Here is a 19,642-nt window from a genome sequence, read left to right on the forward strand (position 1 = left end):
CTGTGACTCCTCTGCCCTTGAATGGAGTGGTTGCGGTGGGGTGAGACCTGGTGCCAGGTTAGGGGACTGGTTTGGGAGTCCAAACCCTCCCTTTGCGCCTGGGATGTCTTCCCAGAGCCTGTTCCTGGGTGAAAGCTGGACTCGCTTTTGGACTCACCAGGCTCTAATTCACTGTCTGGGGGAAGCTGGGCCCCTGCAGCCTAGCTGAGCTGCTTTAGCCCTGCGGCTCATCTGAAAATCCCTGAAGAGTCTCCGGAGAGACGTTGGCTCTGGGTGTAGTTTGAAAAACAGATCAGGGAAGACCCCCAGGCCCACGCTGTAGGCCCCCGGACACCTCGTTCCTAGGTGTGAGCCTGGGAAGAGCTTTCTGTGGACAAGACTCGGGTGGGAGCGGGGGTGGTGGATGCCTTCTTAGTCTTCTGCTCATCTTGGTGCCAAGACCTTTGCCTCTGGCGAGAGGAAGCAGCTGGGAAATGCTGCGGCACTTTGTCTGGCAGGGTTGTAGTCAGAACTTCCCGCTCGGTTCTGGGAAAACCTGGTGGGCCTAACGTCATTTTGTGTGTATACATAGAGCACTTGGGCAGCATCTGATCTGGAAAATGATGGGTACCGGCACAGGTGTTTGCTCTGTGACACTATAGCATGACAAAGACTACAGGTCCATCTGGCCTCCCCACTTTCAACTGGGAAACAAAACTCAGTAGTAATGATCTGTAGGTAAGCACAATGCACATCTTGCAGCGTTTGTATATAAGGGTTTATATTATAAAACCATGTCCTGTAAGTGTAAAAGTATATTTTTACATGTGTTGAGATTATGTTGCAAGTAACTTAAGTAGCATCTGTTTACAAACAGCATGTCACAAATGAACTATCACCACACCAACTAATTTTGCGTGGGTTGTGTATACATCTGGCTATGGCAATAGGAATACTTAAACCATAATGCATTTCTTAAAGTCTCAGTCGTTGGAAAGTTACAGACCAAGAATAACGTTAATGCAGATACGCAGTTCTACACATTGGGAGGTCAAACCTCCAATCCAAAACAAAGCTGATAACGATAGAGCTAAAGGTAATTTATTTTTTAAAAAAGTAAGAATAGCAGCATGACTAACTCCACACAAGGCTGCTAATTCACTGCTCTGAAAGCCGCCTTCCTGCAAATAGTGGGAATTCCAGCTCTTGGCACATACAGGAGTTTTGCCAGGTCGCCAGGGGTTCAGGGCAGCCAGGCCTCCTAGTGTAACTCTGAAGCAGAGATTTTTAGCAGTCTTCAAGCCATTTTACTTTCCAAATGCCAGATTTTAGTCACCTTCAGTTCGAATGTTGCTAGTAAGAAGCCTGCTGTTGGACCTGAAAAGGAAAGGTAATGAAATTAGTTATCATTTGCCCATAACAACTGAAAAAGGACATGTGATTTTGGAACTGTCCAAGACTCATGGGGGCAGCCCCGTGCTCCACTGTGGGACTGTGGAGCTAAAGAGGTCTGTGTTTCCTCGGTGGTATCAACTGATACTGAAAATGGTTGTGTATTTTTCATAGCTAATCTGTAGCTTTGGGGCTGCTGCTTTTGGAGATGCGGTCTGTCGCGGTCCCTTTGGGCTGCCATAACAAACGACTGGGTGATTTATAAACAACAAACACTTATTTCTCACAGTTTTGGAGGGTAGAAGTCCAAGATCAGGGTGCCAGCATGGTCTGGTGAGGACCCTATTCCAGGTCTCAGGTCCTCATAGGGCCGAAGGGCAAGGGAGCTCTCTCAGGCCTCTTTTATAAGCATATTACAGGCATCCCTCAGAGATACTGTGGGTTCAGTTCCAGACCACAATAAAGTGAATAATGCAGTAAAGCGAGTCACATGAATTTTCTGGTTTCCCAGTGCATATAAAAGTTAGGTTTAAATATACTGTAGTCTATTAAATGTGCAATAGCATTATGTCTAGAAAACACAATGTATATACCTTAATTAAAAAATTACTTTATTGCTAAAAAATGCTAACAATTTTCTGAGCCTTCAGCGAGTTGGAATCTTGTTGCTGGTGGAGGGTCTTGCCTCGATGTTGGTGGCTGCCGACTGGTCAGGGTGGTGGTCGCTGAAGCTTGGGGTGGCCGTGGCAGTTTCTTAAAATAAGACAATGACGTCTGGATCAATTAACTCTTTCTTTCCCTTGAACACTTAGAGGCCGTTGTAGAGTTATTAATTGCTCTGATTTCAATATTGTTGTGTCTCAGGGAAACGCAAGGAGAGGGTGTCCATGCAATTATTTTTCAAAATAAACAGAGTGAGAGTTCCATCTTTGCTTCTTGGATTTAAGTCAAGCTATTACATATAAACTGTGTAAAGTCAGTATGTGAAGCCGAATGCTGCTTTGTCTTCCTCAGTGATTTTAAAGGAAATGGGTAGTTCCAATATACCCCCCACCCTATTACATTCCTAAAGCATGCCCCTGTGTCTTGGCTCCTAGAATATTTTGAAAAATATTTATTTCTTTGTTATGTGCAACCCCAAATGCCGGTGTCTATCTATTCCATAAGTGCTTTAACTCTCTCTACTTTTCATCACAATTGCTTTTTGAAGCACCAAGTTAAAATGTTGCCCAAAAAACATTAAGAAATTTTCTTTTTTTGAAATAAGCAACACATGAACCCAATTCCTAAGTCCTGTCTTTGCTTGAAAAATGTTGATCAGCAAAAAAAAAAAAAGGAAAAAGAAAAAGTAATTGTTTTCAGGTTTTTTTTTTTAAGGTAAATAGGTGGTAACAATTGTACTTTCACTTAACTTCAGCAACAACTAAAGCCCATTTTCAATTCAAAAACAGTTTTTGCTGTTCTTCCAGGAAATAACTCTATAAGTGAGAGGAAGTTTGTCAGCAAATGCTTTTGAAACATCAGGCTGGGGCTGTATTCCTGAAGTTAGCAAGTGAGGGAGTGTGTGTGTTTGCACTCTGGGCTGAAAAGATGCGCCAGGTGTTTGTGACAAGCTGTGATGAGGACTGTAGATTACTTGGAATCCATTGTGTTCTTTTCCCTTGTTGGAAAAAGAAAGCTTCTGAAAACAAGCCCTTATTTAAAGGAAGCCCCAGTTAATCCAACAAGGCTTGGATGAAGTCCCTTTTATACAAACTGCTTGACAAAGGCCATTTGGCCCCGAGGAACCCTGTGAGGCCAGAAGCTGGTATCAACACCCCAAAGAGGGTTCAGATAGTTCAAAGCTCAGGACCTTCTTAAAGCATAACAGACTTTTATCGACCTTGGTTAGAATGAAATTACCCAGTACTGCAAGCAGAGGTCTTACATAGAATGCCAGCAAACCCCCATTGGAATGACTGTTACTGAACATTTACAGGTGTGAGGAAAAGGTACTGACACCTCCTCATGGGCTCCCCACCTCTTGAGGCAGGTTTCATTGTGATTATCCCCATTTTACAGATGAGGAAACTGATGCTTCCTAAGGGTGTTAAGTGGTGGAGCTCAGCTTTGACCCCAGACAATTGGATCCACAGCCAGAGAGCTTAACTCCGCACTGGGCCTGCTAAATGGTCCTGCCTAGATAGCAAGCAGGGTAAAATTCTTTTCCAGCGTTCACAGGGGCTGGCTACCATCTGCATGTATCACCTCCAGAGTCTTACAAAAGATTTTAAAAAGCCAGCCCTTATGTACTCAGAAAGCATTAGAGGTTTTATTCCAGAAAAATAATTTGCTCATCTCTGTGTTGTGTCATGATTGAGTGGGGGCCCTTTAAAAGGCAAGGGTGGGCCAGCAGAGAAGGGCAGGCATGCATTTTCAGGGCATCTTGCCTTTAAGGTACACCAGGTCCTTGCTTCACCCCCAGATCACTCTGAAATCCTAGAACCACTAGCACCCGACACAAATGACTCATTGTCCTTGGCCTCAAAAAACAGCAAGCCTACTTAGAATACAAAGCACATTTTATGGGAGAAAACTGCACCGGCCATAGACACACCTTCCTTCCTGCAGGATCCGTAGCCTGGCTGAAGAGCGGGGATGGCTTCCTGGCTGCTCAATCTCACTTCACATGTTATTTGAGGATAAGGAGTAATGATGACGCAAGCCCATTAGCTCTCATGATTCATTCATCAATGTCATAGGGATGTCCCACCCTTTTCTTAACCCTTTTTCCCTGAAAGCATGTTGGTGCTCCATCCTGGCCCACACCCTGAGGAAGGGACGCTTGTTCTGATTGGGCCAATGGAGCGGGTGTGTGTGCAATAGCACGCGGGGGTGGGCTTCCTGTTCCCGTGGGAAGAAATGCCTTTTCCCAGGCATGAGTGGTGCTGGCCACCAGAGGATTTCCACTCGGGAATCCTCCAACACTCCTGGGGTCTCAGGTGGGACCTACTTTCCTCCTTTCCAGACCCCAGGAGAAAGTGAGAATGTGGAAGAGATGACTATTCCTATTGCAGGGAACCCAGGGAGGCAGGGCTGCGAGGGGCAGCCTGATGGGGCCACTCTGTCCCGCTGTTCTGCCACCTCTGGCCACTGGCCTGGGTGTTACATCCCTTGGGAGAGGGTGTGGTCCTCCTCTGCCAGGTCTGCTGAGTTCTGTTCCTCCCAGATCCGGTTACCCAAGAGGTAACTGAACACAGGGTGCCGCAGATGGCTACCTCATCACACTGGGCACCTGTGATGTCCAATTATAAATCCGTTGCGGCAAGTTGGAGCTGGTGGCTTGGGAGGAAGTTGTCCCGTGAACCTGGATGTTGGATGTGGCAACCATCTGAGGTAATTATACTGGAGTTTCAGGGTGCTTTGACTGGGATAGAGGAGGTTTAGCAAGCTCTCCCTCAGGGCTTTGCGGAATACCATGGCCCCAGACAGGCTGGTCTGCCTTGAGCAAGTTAGGAAACCGTAGAAGCTGTGATGTCCAAGCGTTTCCCTAGTCTCAGGTGTAGGTCTGGGAAGCACCACTGGGAATATATCCTTTGACCTTACTTCAGGGTTGACCAGGTCAGAGAGCTTGTTTTCAGTGTGCAGGAACTGGTGTGTTAACACCAGTTCTTAACCCCAAGAGGGCAAGTGAGACCCCTGGAATTCCAACCATTCATTCATTCGACAAGTTTTTCTTGAGCCCTTACTCCCTGCCAAGCCTGTGAGCATACTTGTGACTGGGTGTGCAAATGCATTTTGTTTTTCTCATCAGCTGCTTTTTTTTTTTTTTTAAAGAGACAGCCTTGGGCTTCCCTGGTGGCGCAGTGGTTAGGAGTCTGCCTGCCGATGCGGGGGACGCGGGTTCGTGCCCCGGTCCGGGAGGATCCCACATGCCGTGGAGCGGCTGGGCCCGTGAATCATGGCCGCTGGGCCTGTGCTCCGCGGCGGGAGAGGCCGCAGCAGTGAGAGGCCCGCGTACCGCAAAAAAAAAAAAAAAAAAAAAAAAAAAAGAGACAGCCTTTATTTTAAGGATTTTACATTGAAGACTCAAAAAAGTGGCAGGTTTTTGGAACTTATCGATCTGTATTTAAAAGGAACTGTTGACAAAGATTCACCGGAAATAATCTGAACCTGTGGGAAAATACAGTTAATAAATTACTGAAACCTACTAAAATAATTCCAGGACATATGGTTTATCCAACATAATGATACCTCTAAATGCTGTCACTCATATGAAACTGACTGCTTCTTACTTTTCTAAGCACACAGTGGTAATAATGAACAATATTCAATCACTTCTGTTCTTTCCTGAATATATAAAAATTAAAATACCAATTTAAAAACTAATATATTCTTTGCTTTAAATGTTTCTTACAGATACAATTTCAGTATTTTCATTCAATAGTGATGTGGTTTAAGGGATTTTTCATTCACGAATCAAACAGCAATCTACCGAAAGGGAACTGATAGTCTATAGGCTCATCGTGCAAATAGAGTTCAGGCATGCAGCAAGGGACGTTCCTAAAATACAAAACAGATAAAATTCTTAGAAGATACATACAATAAGCTCTACTAAGCAGCTGGCCACAGAACTAGAACAGTTGATAATTTTACTGGTGATTTCAGTGGGACTCCAGATGTTTCTAAACTCAACTTGAACTCTCATCTTAGGCTTTATATTTTGCTTTTCTAGTTTCACTGATGACACAAACATGATTCAAATCCCTGAAGTATTCATTATAGTCAAGGGCATATCCTACAACAAACTTGCCTGGAGTTTCAAATGCAACAAAGTCCGGTCTATATCCAACACTCTGAGGCGTCCTTTTCACCAGCAAACTTGCAACCTTGACCATCTTTGGATTATGCTGTTCGACCAAGGGAAGCAAGGTTTGCACTGTTTTGTCAGTGTCAATGATACCTTCAATAATCAAGATATTCTTTCCAGTCAAAGTTGACAGATCATCTCCACCAATTACCTTTTTTAAAAAATTATTTATTTATTTATTTGGCTGCGTTGGGTCTTCGCTGCTGCACGCGGGCTTTCTCTAGTTGCGGTGAGCGGGAGCTACTCTTTGTTGTGGTGCGTGGGCTTCTCATTGCAGGGCCTTCTCTTGTTGCGGGGCACGGGCTCTAGGCTCTTGGGCCTCAGTAGTTGTGGCACGCAGGCTTAGTAGTTGTGGCTCGTGGGCTCTAGAGCGCAGGCTCAGTAGTTGTGGCTCACGGGCTTAGTTGCTCTGCGGCATGTGGGATCTTCCCGGACCAGGGCTGGAACCCGTGTCCCCTGCATTGGCAGGCGGATTCTTCACCACTGTGCTACCAGGGAAGTCTCTCCACCAATTACTTTTATGTCACCTGTTGACTGGTCATTACAGTAGCTCTTCAGTCTGATAAAATCTACCATCATAGGAATGGATCTATCGCTATTTCTGTTCAGTGCTTTGATGTAATCCAGCAGGTCAGCAAAGAATTTATAGCCCCCCGTTGAGCACACAAAGGGCCACGATGTGATGGCCTCCCATCTCCTCCATCACATCTCGAGCAAGCTGTTCAGTCCTGTCCATAATTAGTCCACAAGGAATAAACACCTTTTCCAAATCCTCAGCATAATGATTAGGTATACAAAATAAATCCAGGTCATAACCTGGTTCATTATCACTAATCATGACGGTGGGGCTGCAGGTCACCATAACGGAGCTGGCTGGTGTGTGGGCTGAGGGCAGTCGGGGTTCTCATCAGCTTCTTAAAGGGGACGCAACTACCCCAAGGCTAAGAGCCCTGGGTCTGCCCCGGGGAGGGGTTGGGTGAGGTGGAGGAGGAAGTAGGTGCAGGCTGGGGACCGGGACACCTCATTCTTTTGCTTGCTCAGCGTTCATTCCTGGTTCTTCTAGTAGCAGCACCCCGAGCCTCCTTTGGGAAATATAAGCAAATCTTTGAAAAGCAGTGATTGCTATCTGTCACTTCAAATGATTGTGAGGAATGGAACACCTTGACAGTGTTACTCATAGGAGCAGTGGGGATGTATCTGGAAACGTGCTGGACCTAGAGGCAGAAGACCTGGGTTCAAATTCTGCCTCTGCCATGTACTCATAGAGCTGTTAGCGCATAATCATTGGACCTCTGATTCAGCAGGTTGAGTCGATATGTTTCAGATAATAGCAAAACCACCACTGGTCTGTAAACCCTACCTCAGGACCACTCCATGGTTCATGTCCTAGGGCTTGTCTGTATCCCCTGGGTAACCTCCATTTCTATATGCTGTCATCTGCCCACCACCTTCTATGTTTTCAACTTTCTCTAGTACGTCAGTAATTGCTCCTAAAATCTATCAGTCCTGCCACTTTTTCAGGGTTCCTCACCCCTCCCCGACCCCATCCTCGCTTCCCTCTTTACCTGGCCTGATTGTCTGGGCCATCATGTCAACCACTGCCTTGCCTACAGCTCCTTACCCCTCTCTGGCTTTATCAGACTTGCCTGGCAAGGCCCCAATCCTGATTAAATTCCAGGCTCCATCTTCTCCCCACCTGCACACTTGGAGTGGCTGGAAAACAAAACATTCAGCCACCCTTACTGATATCACTTTAAATTCATGCCGCTCACCTCAAGGGAGTCCTGATGCTGCCTGGCAAGTCTACCACACTCCATTCTCTCTCCAAAGCCCCAGGATGATGAACTTACACCTTCTCTTCTCTCCTCAAACCGCAGCACCCGCTCCCCACTCTTCACTCTCAGCTGATGACACTGCTTCCTATTTCTCTGCAAAAACAGAAGCCATGGGAAGAAAACTCCTTAAGGCTTCTATCACTCACCTGACCCTCCTCCTTCCTCAGAGGGAACCTCCCTGCTCCTGCCCAAGGCCAGCCCTCCACCTGTGCGCTCAACCCCACACCCCTCGATGTCATTAAGGACTTCCCACCCCCACTGTCCCTTCTCTCTTCCTTCTGCATCACCAGTTTCCTCCCTCTCCTGGATTATTCTGACCCGCATACACACGTGGTCTAAAAGCTCCTAGCCTTGAAAAAATCCTTCCTTGATCCCACACTCGCCTCCCATGTCTGCCCCATTTCTCTGCTTCTTTTATAGCAAAATTCCTTGACGGCATTGTTTCTACTTCCTCTGCTCCCATACCCATGCATCGCTCCGGTTGGGCCTTTGTCCCTGACAAATCAGTGACATTGTCCTTGTCAAGGTCACCAGTGACGGCTACACGGCCAAATTCAATGTCAATTTTCAGTTCGTGTTGTCTAGTTGACCTAGCCTCAGCATTTGGCGTAGCTGGTGAAGCCCTTGCCCTTGAAGCGCTTTCTTCTCTGACCTCCAGGGCACCTCCCTCGCCTGTCTGACTCTCACCATGTGGGCCGCTCCCCAGTCTCTTTTCCTGCTTCTCCTCCAGTCCCTGACCTCTGCTCCCCGAGTGCTCCAGGGCTCAGCCCTCAGCCCTTTTCTCTTTCTGCACTTCTCTTTGGGGCCTCACCTAGATGACCAGCTTTAAAAAACCATCCACTTTTGGGCTTCCCTGGTGGCGCAGTGGTTGAGAGTCCACCTGCCAATGCAGGGTACATGGGTTCGTGCCCCGGTCCAGGAAGATCCCACATGCTGCAGAGCGGCTGGGCCCGTGAGCCATGGCCGCTGGGCCTGCGCGTCCGGAGCCTGTGCTCCGCAACGGGAGAGGCCACAACAGTGAGAGGCCCGCGTACCGCAAAAAAAAAAAACCCACAAAAAACCATCCACTTTTTACTGGTTCCTCAATTTATATTTCTGGCCCTTACCTTCTGCTGCCTTCAGGCTGGTTTATGCTGTTACCTACTTAGTGTGTTCTTGGATGAATCACGGGCATCTCACAAGTAACACGTCCAAAACTGAGGTACAGATTGCCCTTCCAAAGCTGTCACCTCTGCAGTCTCCCACAACGCCATCCTCCTAGTTGCTCAGGTCAAAACTTTGGAGTTATTCTTACTCCCTTTCTTTTTCTCAAACCCCATATCCAGTCAGCAAATCGTGTTGACTTCACCTTCAAGTACATCCAGAATCTGAGCACTTCTCCCCGTTTCTGCCTGACCACCCGGATGCCACATTCCCCTTCTCCGGGATGATAGCAACGGCTCCCTGACTGGCCGCCCCGCTTCTGCTTTGGCCTCTTCTAGTCCATTCTTCACACAGAAGCCGAAGAAGGCCAGTCCTTTGGTCCCCCAATCATCAGTGGCTTCCCGTCATCTCACGGAGGGAAGGACCCAGTGCAGCACCACCTGAGCTGGCTCTGGACAGGCCTCTCATGCAGCTCCTCCCATCTCTCCCCACTTACTGAACCCCATCCAGCCGGCCTCCTTTCTGTTGCTTGAACAAGCCACGATCTTGCTTCTCCATCTTTGTTCTGGCTGTTCCCTCTTTCTGGAATGTTCTTTTCCCAGATATTGGCATGGTTGCTCACTCACTCTTGTTCAGATCTCAGCTCAAACATCCCCCCTTCAGCGAGTCCCCCCCTTTTCTGACCACCTAATATAAAATAGCAGCCCTGGGTCTTCCCTGGTGCTCCAGTGGATAAGACTCTGCACTCCCAATGCAGGAGTCCCGGGTTCGATCCCTGGTCGGGGAACTAGATCCCGCATGCATGCTGCAACTAAGAGCCCACATGCCGCAACTAAGAAGTCCGCATGCCGCAACTAAAGATCCTGCATGCCACAATGAAGATCCCGGGTGCTGCAGCTAAGACCCAGCACAGCCAAAATAAATAATAAATAAATAAATATTTTTTTAAAAAGACTGTCGCCCATAGAAGTCACAGCTATCAAAAAAGAAAAACGATAGCAGCCCCTTCCACAACTCCATCACTCGAAGCTATTTCACTTTCTTCATAGCACTAACCATTATCTGAAATGATCGTATTTATTTCCTTACTTGTATATTGTCACTCTTCACCACCAGAATGAAAGCTGTATGGCGGCAGGAACTCTCCCCAGCAGGTGGCACAGAGCCTACCACGTGGTTGCCAGGGCTGCCACGGAAGGCTGCTCACTGCACCAGAGCTCCTGGCTGATGGGCCGGTGGCTGCCAGTATCAAGCCTGCTCTCTGCTCTCCATGCTGTGGGGCATCTAGCAGGTGGCCTTTTGCTATTTTGCAATGCTTGCCATATGGGCTGGCTGTGGCTCTGTGGTGGGCATTTAATAAGTATTCATTGAATAAATGGTTGACTAATGGATGGGTAGACCTTTACTTGTTTTCTCCTGTGGAACTTAACGCAAATTACCATCTCATGGCCTCATTTTATTCATCTGTTAAGGAACTAATTAACATCTATCTCATAGTACAGTCAGGAGGATTAAATGAAATAATTCATTAAAAAGTTGGCCCAAATCTGATTACATTTGTAGGACATATGCAGCACAGGCAAATCCATAGAGACAGAGAGCAGATTAGACGCTGCTGGAGGCTGGGGAGGGGGAAATGAGGAGTGATTGCTGAACGAGTGGGGAGAATCCTTTTGGTGTGAAGAAAATGTTTTAGAACTACATGGAGTGATGGTTGCACAACATTCTGCATGTACTAAATGCTACTAAATTGTGCACGGAAATGGACTGATATGGTGAATTTTTTGTTATGTGAACTAGGTTATGCTATGTGAATACCTCAATTAAAACAACAACAACAACAAAACCACCTGGCACAGTGCCCAGGACATGGTAGGTGTTCAACGAATATCTTTTGAACCCTGTGATTTCCTTGCTTCAAAATCAAACCAAAACCCTAAAACTTCCTTGGCTCTTCACTGCCCCATCCAGGATAATCTCCGCTTTTGTCTCATTTATTTCAAGAGTATTTATTGTTGTCATTTTAGATATTAGGGATTTGAAGGGGAACAAGACAGACACAGACCCTACCTCCAGAGTTTACAGGCTCATAGGGCACTCTGACAAGTAAAGAGAAAATCACAATGCTGTGTGGTCAGGGCTATGGGGGAGAAGGGCCAGGGTCTTCAGGGGGCACAGAGCGGGGAGGAGGGATCCAGGCTTGGGTGCATCTAGATAAAGAGGACCTAAGCTGGGGCCCATGTGATGGGAGGAACAGTCAGCCAGGTGGGAGGTGGACATGTGGTGGGGAGAGGATGAAGGTTAAGGTTGGAGGAAAGCAGGGGTCCCAGGAAGAGCGCATGCAAAACCTGGGAGATGAGAGCATGGTGGGTTCTAGGAATAGGGAACAGTTTGGTTGTAACTGCAGCACAGAGTGTGAGGTGTAGGTGGGAGAGTTAGGAAGGGGCCATTGGCGGTAGGAGCTCAGACTTGGAGCCAAGATCTTCAAGGTCCTGCATGAACTGGCCTCCACTTTCCAGCCACAGTTCTACCGTGCCCCAGTTGCAAGCTGGCAGCAGCCCTTGCTCCGCTGTGCCCTGCGGGTTCCTGTGAACTCCTGTGCCAGCATGGCTTAGCTCATGGAACCCTTCCCCCCTTAGATATTTACTGAGAGCCTGCCCTGTGGCAGGTGCTGGGAACCCAGAGACTGTCAAACTTGGCTCCACCCTGGGAGAGCTCCCCTGCTAGTCCAGGTGGGGAGGCAGCACAGGAAGAAACAATTACAAGATCGTGAAAGCAATGCTGTGACAGACGGTGCTCTGAGGATGGAGGAGGCGGGGCTTGCCAAGTGGAGGCGGGGCTTACTGGGCTAGACGGAGGGCTCTGGGAACGTGACTCCATGAGGGTCTGAAAGGAAAAGGAGGCACTCGGCCTGGGGAAGAGGAGTAAGGCAAAAGGTAGAGGTTCAGAGCCTAGCTTTGTGGGGTCACAGGATCCTTGAGATCCAGACAGAGGCTTGTACCCTGTCCAGGTAAACACACATACACACAATAACCCCCCCAAGGGCACATACACACTCCTCAAAAGGCCTCTGAACTCACACTCCCCATTGACCTACACACACACACAGACTCGCTTACATACTCTTGCAGGCAGTTTTGCGTCTTCTTGGTCCCTCTGGCTTTGCCTGGAGAATGCCTACCCCCCTCCCGTCTGGTTCCGGCCGGCCGCCTACACAGGCGGTCCCTCTTCAACTCTGGACTTCGTACCTGTCACCGGAAATTCACTTGTTTATCGGGGCCGCCAGCTTGAGCGGCTGCCTGCTGAAGACTGCCCCCTCTCTGGATCCCAGCGGCACTAAACCCCCAACCGCCCCCGCCCCCGGCACTGGGGGTGGGGGTGAGGGCTGCGCCAGAAGGTTCTCCGCAATTCTTGGGAAGGTATAGCATAAGTCCTCCCTATTGGAGGCTCTGCTCTCCGCCCTTATCTGCGGCTTCGGCCCCGCCTGGCTGCTGCGTCCACAGGTGAGTCAAGCTGCAGTTCTGGCCCGCCCACCTGGCCGGGTCCTGCCGGCTCTAACTGGAAGCTCCTCCGCGGACTGTGCACAGTTCCTACAGGTGGGGAGCAGAGGGAAAGACACTGGGGGGGCCTGGGATGGGGAACCCACAGATCCCCGAGGGCTCCTGGGAGCAGGAAAGGAGCTACAAATCAGGGTGGGGTGAGTGTTTGTCGGTGGAAGAAATGTGACCAGAAGGGGTGGGGTGACAGCCTGAGGGTGTGTGTGTGTGTGTGTGTGTGTCCTTGGGAAGAATTCAGCGGGACAGGGCAGGAAGGAAAGGAGTAGGAGTAAAATCTTAAAAACGTCAGGTTGAATTCAACTCATATCAATTTAACAAAATCCTTCTTTTTTTTTTTTTTTGAGGACCCAGTGCCTAGTGCCGGGCTCGTGGTAGGCACCCGATGAATGTTTGCTGATGAATGGGTGAGTGAATGATTTACTGCTCCTTTCTAATGACCCCCCACCCTACCCCCATGTCCACTCATCTCACAAACATGTACAGAGCAGCTGACTACTAAGCTCTCTGCCAGCGCCAGGATGCACGTTATTCAGCCCAGTCCCTGACCAGGGAGCTGCCCATCTAGTAACTGGCCAGTTCTGACTGGTGGCTGACTGGGCAGGGCAGTGAAGGGGGTGATGAGAGGGGCCCTGGGACAACCTCACAGTCAGGTATGGTCTGATTTGACCTTGAGGGATGGGGGACTCAAAAAACAGGAGGGGGTGGCTGGGAAACAAGAGGGCAAGGCAGGGTGTGTGTGTGTGTGTGTAGGTGTATGTGTGTGCGCGCGTGTAGGTGTGTGTGCGTGCCTGCATGTAGGTGTGTGTGCATGCCTGCGTGTAGGTGTGTGTGTGCATGTAGGTGTGTGCGTGTGTGTGTGCGCATGTAGGTGTGTGTGTGTAGCACGGGGAGGGAATGGGAGGCTGTGTGCTGGATTGCGAGGACTTGAAGGATGTGCTGAGGAACCTGCACTCAGCCTTGCGGGCCTGGGGAGCTTGTGCAGGATTTTTAAGCAGGGGAGTAATGGGGTCAGATTTGAGCCATAGGCCCATCACTCTGAGGAATGGATGAGAGGTGAGGAGAGACCAGTTTGGAGGTTATTGCAAGAATTGAGGTACAAGATGAAGGTGGCTTGGACTGGGGCAGTGGCGGTGGGGTGCAGAGGAGGGGCATAGGCATTCTAGGGATATTGAGAGCAAGAACTCATGGGACTTGGTGGCAATGTGGAGTTGAGGAGGGAGGGCATCATTACAGTATTGATATTAAAGAGTATGGCCAGGTACTCCCCTAAACTAGGTGCTTCTCTCTTAGGTGCTTTCCTAGCCTGGACACTCCTCCCAGGTCCTCCTCTGATTCAGATACCTCCAGCCCCAGCTGTTCCTCCTCCAGGTACTTCTGTAACCCAGATGCTCTTCCTGTAGGTGCTCCCCAATCAGGTGCTGCTCCCCCAGACACTCCTCTGGCCCAGATGCTCTTCCTCCTCTAGATCCTTCCCAGCCCCTAGTGATTCTCAGCCAGATATTCTCCTGACCCAGTTGATTCACATTTGGCTACTCCTAGAATACAGCTCACCACCCCCTGGGGCAGAGGTGAAAGGACAAGGAATGTGCCTGAAGGGCTGAGGGTAGCGGTGGTGGGTGTGGACGCAGGGCTTCTGACTCAGGAGCAGAGGGGCCAGGCTGTGTCTGGAGCTTCCTGTCCTGGGTGGAGCCCAGCACCGTCCTCCATGCGTGGTCTCCACTTTGCCCATTAGCTCCCAGCAGTTGCTGTTGCCCAACCTCTGGAGGCCAGGACTGCCTCTGCCCCACCTGCCGTCCTCAGCTTACCAAGCAGGGGAGCAGCCTGGGTCTGGGCCCTGGCATCAGAGACCTGGGTTCAAGTCCTGGGACTCTGGCTGAGTGAATTCACCTTTCTGGGCCTCAGAGTCCTCAGCTGGAGAGTGGGGACAACGTTTATGCCCTCATTACAAGGTTCTATAAGCACGTTGCCTGGTGACTGAATCATAAGTTGTGCTCAGTAAATTCCAGCATTGAGTTATTTTTCCAGCCGCTTCCGGGTGTTCCCTTACACACAGCCAATTCCCGTGGCTCGGCTTGTTTTTCTCCTGCGGGCAACTGGTTATGGTCAATTGTCCAGTCTCCGGAGTCTGTGCAGCGCCCTCACACAGCTGTGAGTGTGGCCTGGAACATGCGCCCTGTGGCCATCCCTGACATCCAAACGTGTGTGTATGTTCCAGGACTCTGTGCCCTGGGGCTGCCTGGCGTCTGGGAGTCTCCTTGGAGCCAGGGTTCTTCTGGCAGAGGCTGAGGCTCCCCAGTGTCTTCCGGCCCCTCAATGAGTGAGGCAAACCGAAGTGAGTGACAGTGGGAGGGAGGCTGAGGAGGGGATTGGGTACCCCTCAGATGCTGAGGTTGCGGGGAGGAACTTGCCCCACTCCTCTCAGTTTCCCCAGGGAGCCAATCGGGGGCCCCATCCCTAACACTTTCCCTTTCTCTGCAGCCACTGTGGAGCCCTCGGAGCTCACCACAGCATCGGCCGTATCCCCTGGACTGGGCAGCGGGGCCCGGGCATGGCCTGTGCTGGTAGGGGTCGTGCTGGGGGCTGTGGTCCTTTCTCTCCTCATCGCACTTGCTGCTAAATGCCACCTCTGCCGCAAATACCGTGCCAGCTACCAGCACCGCCCGCTGTCTGGGACAGTGAAAGGGGTCCGCCCCGAGGTGGGTGAAGATGAGGATGATGATGGTTTCATCGAGGACAATTACATTCACCCTGGGGTTGGTGGGCTGGGGACGGAGGGAAGTAGGGACCACTTCTCCCTCTGAGCCCTCATCTTCGGACCCCCCACCCCTATGCCCAACAGCTTAAGGACAGCAGATACTTTGTGGGAACCACAAGCCTCAGGGACTTGGTGGCTAGGGCTTAAGGGCAGAGTAGGGGTAGATCAATCCCCCCTTCCTTGACACTAGCCACCAAAGTGAAACACCCCCTCCTGCTCAGTAACCCTCAATGGCTCCCTCCTGTTCTTGGGATAAAGCCTACCAAGGCCCTGGCTGTGAAATCAGGCCTCCGTCAGCCTTTGGCTTCCTTTCCTGCCTTTCCCGACTTTACTCCCTGCTTAACCAATTATTTGTTATTCCTCCCCCACCTACCATGCTGCTTCTCCATGGACCTTTGCTCACACTCTTCCCTTGTCTCCCTGCCCTTCTCTTCTCCCAAGTCCTTTATGACAGTGATGAGAATCCCTGGCCAGTAGACCCCATGTGGGCTGCCTACCTGCCAGCATTTCACATGTGCCCAGGTGATAACGTCTTAGCAGGTGAAAATCATTGTGCCAAGTTTCTCAGGGAGATTTTTTTCCTATCAATCAAGTGGTAATCTAAATAGTTATAATATATTATGTTTTTCACAGATACTAATAAATCTATTTTCATTTTAAATAAAAATAGGAAGAAGTCACTCATTTTTTATTTTCCTGAACTGAAACTTGTGCACAAACATGTCCCTTGTCACTCAAAGCCATGACAGTGCTCGGACATCCCCTCCCTGGGACACCTTCCCGGAGCCCCTCCCTTCCATAACATCTGTGAGTTTCCCTACCAGTCTCTTACCACGTTTAAATTTAATCTTTATTACAATTTGCACTAACCCCTTACTGGGCTAGACTGTGAATTCTCTGAGGCCACAGTCTGCGCCTTGTTCTGTGTCTTCAGAGTCTCTCACACGGAAGAGGCTAAATAAGTATTTGTTGACTTTGTAGAATTTCCGTGGGCTGACAGGCGAGTGGATGAAAGGTGAGGGCGTGGAGTCTACTGTGGAAGACTTTATCAAGAACCTTGGCAGAGAGAAGGACAGAGTCATGGTTGCTGGGGGGGAGTTTTGGGCAAGGGAGGCGGTTTCAAGACGGCAGAGACTTGAGTTAAGCTTCTTTGGTTGCAAGCAATGGAAAGGAGTTTTGGGGGTGAATTAAAGGGACAGCTGACTCAGGAGGGCAGGAAGCAGGTGGTCCCAGCCGCCTGAGGTCAGGCATGGGACCTCTAGTGCTTTGTCATTTATCGGCACTTATGAGGCTCCATGCCTGGGACTTCCAAACTCTTGATTCTGGGTCTCAAGTATTCAGGTGCTAGAATCTGATTGGTCCAGCTTGAGTCAAGTATCTACTACTGTGGGGCTTCCCTGGTGGCGCAGTGGTTGAGAATCCACCTGCCAATGCAGGGGACACGGGTTCGAGCCTTGGTCCGGGAAGATCCCACATGCCGTGGGGCACCTAAGCCCGTGCGCCACAACTACTGAGCCTGTGTGCCACGGCTGCTGAAGCCCGCATGCCTGGAGCCCGTGCTCCACAAGAGAGGCCACCGCAATGAGAAGCCCATGCACCGCAACCAGAGACAAACCCACGCACAGCAACAAAGACCCAACAAAGCCAAAAAAAAAAAAAAAGTATCTACTACTGGTGCAACCAGTTCTGACCAGTGGGGGCAGGCTCCTGTAGTCCACTTGTGATTTGGGGAGCCCACCTGTTTGTTCCAGGTCAGTCCCAGCCAGAAAAGGGGAAGTCGTCGGGAACCAGGCAGCCACTCACATGTGTCCACCGGATGCAGTGTTAGCCTTTGAGGAAAGAGCCAGTGGAGAAAGAAAGTGATGGCTGACTAATATAGGGGGGTGCTTGAGGAAAAGGCAGGGGGTCCAGGAGGGTTGCAGTGTGGGGTCCAGGGTGCCCGCGCCAGGGATGAAGCTGAAGAGGGGGATGCCGTGCGTGGGGATGGATTGCAGGGGAGAGACCCAGACATGACTAAGGTGTGGTACAGGGAACAGAGAGATTCCAGAGGTGTGACAGAGGCAGGGTCACATCTGGAAGGGATGGGGGTGGATGGCAGGGGTGGTTGGCAGAACTTTCGGCTGCTGGACGTGGGGAGTAGGGAATCAACGAAGCCACCCTGGTTTCTGACTGGCTGGCTGGGCACTTGAGGAAGAGCAGGTTTTGGGGGAGTGAGGGTTCAATGCCGGACACGGGATTTCCAGGGGAGAGATGCCTGGGGCAGCTGGATTCACAGGGCGAAGGCTGGTCTGTAGATGTGGGCTTGGGAATCATTGACAGTAGGTTCCCTGAGTCCCCGGGAGTGAATCAGATCACCAGGGAGGGGTCAGGGTAGCGGAGGCGCTGAAGACTGAGCAGGGAAACACTGGCAGAGGAGGGTCCGTCTGCAGAGGAGCATGTGGCAGGAGAGCTTGGCGAGAAGCCGTCAGGGAGGAGGGGACCCCCACTCCAGCCATTGTTCCTCAGTCCCGAGACAGTTGACCCCCTCGCAGGCCCGGGAAGGCCCTGTGTGGGCCCCAGCCCGAGACCCCGCAGAGGAGGCTGAGTAGCAGAGCGTGTCCTGGCCTCTGGGGGAGGAGCTGCTGGGAACCCAGGTGGGTCTGTCCCCTGCCCTCATGCGTTCCCAAGGTCCACCTGGAGGGGCTGCCCTGCCTGAAGTTCGGGGCTAGGAAAGAGCTCGGCCGTCCCCATTTTCACATCTTCTAGGGGACTTGAGTCAGAACCTCTGAGGGATCCAGGAGGAGGTAAGGGCCCAACCCCAGATTAGAAGTCACTTTTCTGAGCCCAGCACCAAGAAGGGTTGGCAGGGAAGGCTTCCTCTCAGAACCAGCTGTGGGTGGCAGGAAACTTGGACCCCGAGAGTGGCCCTGCTGGATTCCCCTGAGGAATGGTTCCCGCTGAGCTCCGCATGCCTGGCCCCAGGCACAAAGAGGGAGCACCACCTGGGTCCACAGGTTCAAAGGCCCGGGGATGCTGGAACTGCTGGGCGGCCTCCCTCTGGTCTGCCCTCCTCTGGCTTCAGACCCTGATCCCAGCCCATCTCTGCCCCCGGCCCTGCACCCTGTCCTTACCCCTCAGCAGCTGGCATCACCTTCTCTTCCCAGGGAGCCCCAACCCAGACCTGACTGCAGAGGACGGCCTAGCTTCCTGGCTGCCTCATCCTGCTGCCCCCAGAGTAAGGCCACATCCATGGTCCTTGTGTGGAGGCCAAAGACAGGGGTCACACAAGCCACGGACAGGAAGTTGAAGAAGCCCAGCGGAGCAGTAAACTGAGTTCAGAGCACAGACTATCTGGGTTCAAATCCCAGTTCTGCCATCTACCTGCTGTGTGACCTTGGGCAAGTTACTTACCTCCTCAGCGCTCCAATTTCTTCTCAGTAAAATGAGGATGATAGTAGTCCTTGCCTCACACAGTTTTAGAAGGATTGAATGAGTGCCGTGTGAAGTAGAGCCGAGCAAGCATCTGCAGGTATCAGCCGTGTCTGTATGGGCACCGCCGGGGCAACTGCTTCCCGGGACAGGTGACCAGTCTTAATCCTGAAGGAGGAGCTTGCCGTGCCTCCTCCTCCTCATCCTCTCCAGGCTGGGATTTGAACTTCTCTGTTTCCCAGGACTCAGGTCAGAAGATCCAGTTCAGAACAGCAAAGGACTTGAATTGGAAGTTCTGATGCCGTACAATATAAAAATCACGACAACAATAATAATAATAATACTGATGTGTTAGCACTTCCTGACAACCTCCCTGCTGGGCAGGCATCCCATTCTATAGACTGAGACGTTGAGGCTCAAACATGTTAACTGCAACTTGCCTGCTTCACTCAGCAATAACGCCCTCATCTCACCTCTAAGTCATGATCAAACAGACCCAGCGAAGGAATCTCCTGGTAGCTGGACTTGTTCCCACCCTGCCTGGGCTGGAGCCCCTCTGCCCCGTGTGAATGGGGGCCAGGAAGTTCCAGGTTTGGGAGAGCAGGCTGTGAGGGTAGAAGTGGTATGTCCCATCCCTGGCTGGGCAGGGGACCAGAGTGGGCCGGCCTCTGCCATGCCCAAGGGCAGTCTCGCATGTCCCGGGGAGCAGTCCGGAAGGCAACCC

General features: G+C 50.8%; 1 protein-coding gene, 1 long non-coding RNA gene and 1 pseudogene across 10 annotated transcripts; 1 reads left to right on the top strand and 2 right to left on the bottom strand.

Moving 5' to 3' along the window:
- Positions 1-5,395: 5,395 nt before the first annotated feature.
- On the bottom strand, positions 5,396-19,311 carry LOC117200128 (uncharacterized). Of its 2 annotated transcripts, none has more exons than XR_007470090.1 (3): positions 18,901-19,302; positions 17,249-17,339; positions 5,396-5,913 (listed from the first exon to the last, which is right to left on the bottom strand). It is a non-coding gene; the product is annotated as an uncharacterized LOC117200128 (long non-coding RNA). The 2 variants fall into 2 exon arrangements; XR_004481571.2 differs by lacking the exon at positions 5,396-5,913 and adding an exon at positions 16,313-16,566 and having other exon boundaries at positions 18,901-19,311.
- On the bottom strand, positions 5,456-8,264 carry LOC101270691 (hypoxanthine-guanine phosphoribosyltransferase-like; annotated as a pseudogene).
- Positions 12,682-16,186, top strand: C1H1orf210 (chromosome 1 C1orf210 homolog). Of its 8 annotated transcripts, none has more exons than XM_033421944.2 (4): positions 12,700-12,794; positions 14,046-14,123; positions 14,971-15,087; positions 15,234-16,186. In XM_033421944.2, exons 3-4 carry the CDS (start codon positions 15,069-15,071, stop codon positions 15,554-15,556), a joined length of 342 nt encoding a protein of 113 aa, XP_033277835.1. In that variant the 5' UTR covers positions 12,700-12,794; positions 14,046-14,123; positions 14,971-15,068; the 3' UTR covers positions 15,557-16,186. The 8 variants fall into 8 exon arrangements, with proteins under 8 accessions (XP_049550189.1, XP_033277840.1, XP_033277841.1 ...); XM_033421943.2 differs by having other exon boundaries at positions 12,759-12,895; XM_049694228.1 differs by lacking the exon at positions 12,700-12,794 and adding an exon at positions 12,872-12,890.
- Positions 19,312-19,642: the final 331 nt, after the last annotated feature.

The sequence above is a fragment of the Orcinus orca genome, chromosome 1, assembly GCF_937001465.1.
Source record: "Orcinus orca chromosome 1, mOrcOrc1.1, whole genome shotgun sequence".
NCBI classification, from domain to species: domain Eukaryota; kingdom Metazoa; phylum Chordata; class Mammalia; order Artiodactyla; family Delphinidae; genus Orcinus; species Orcinus orca.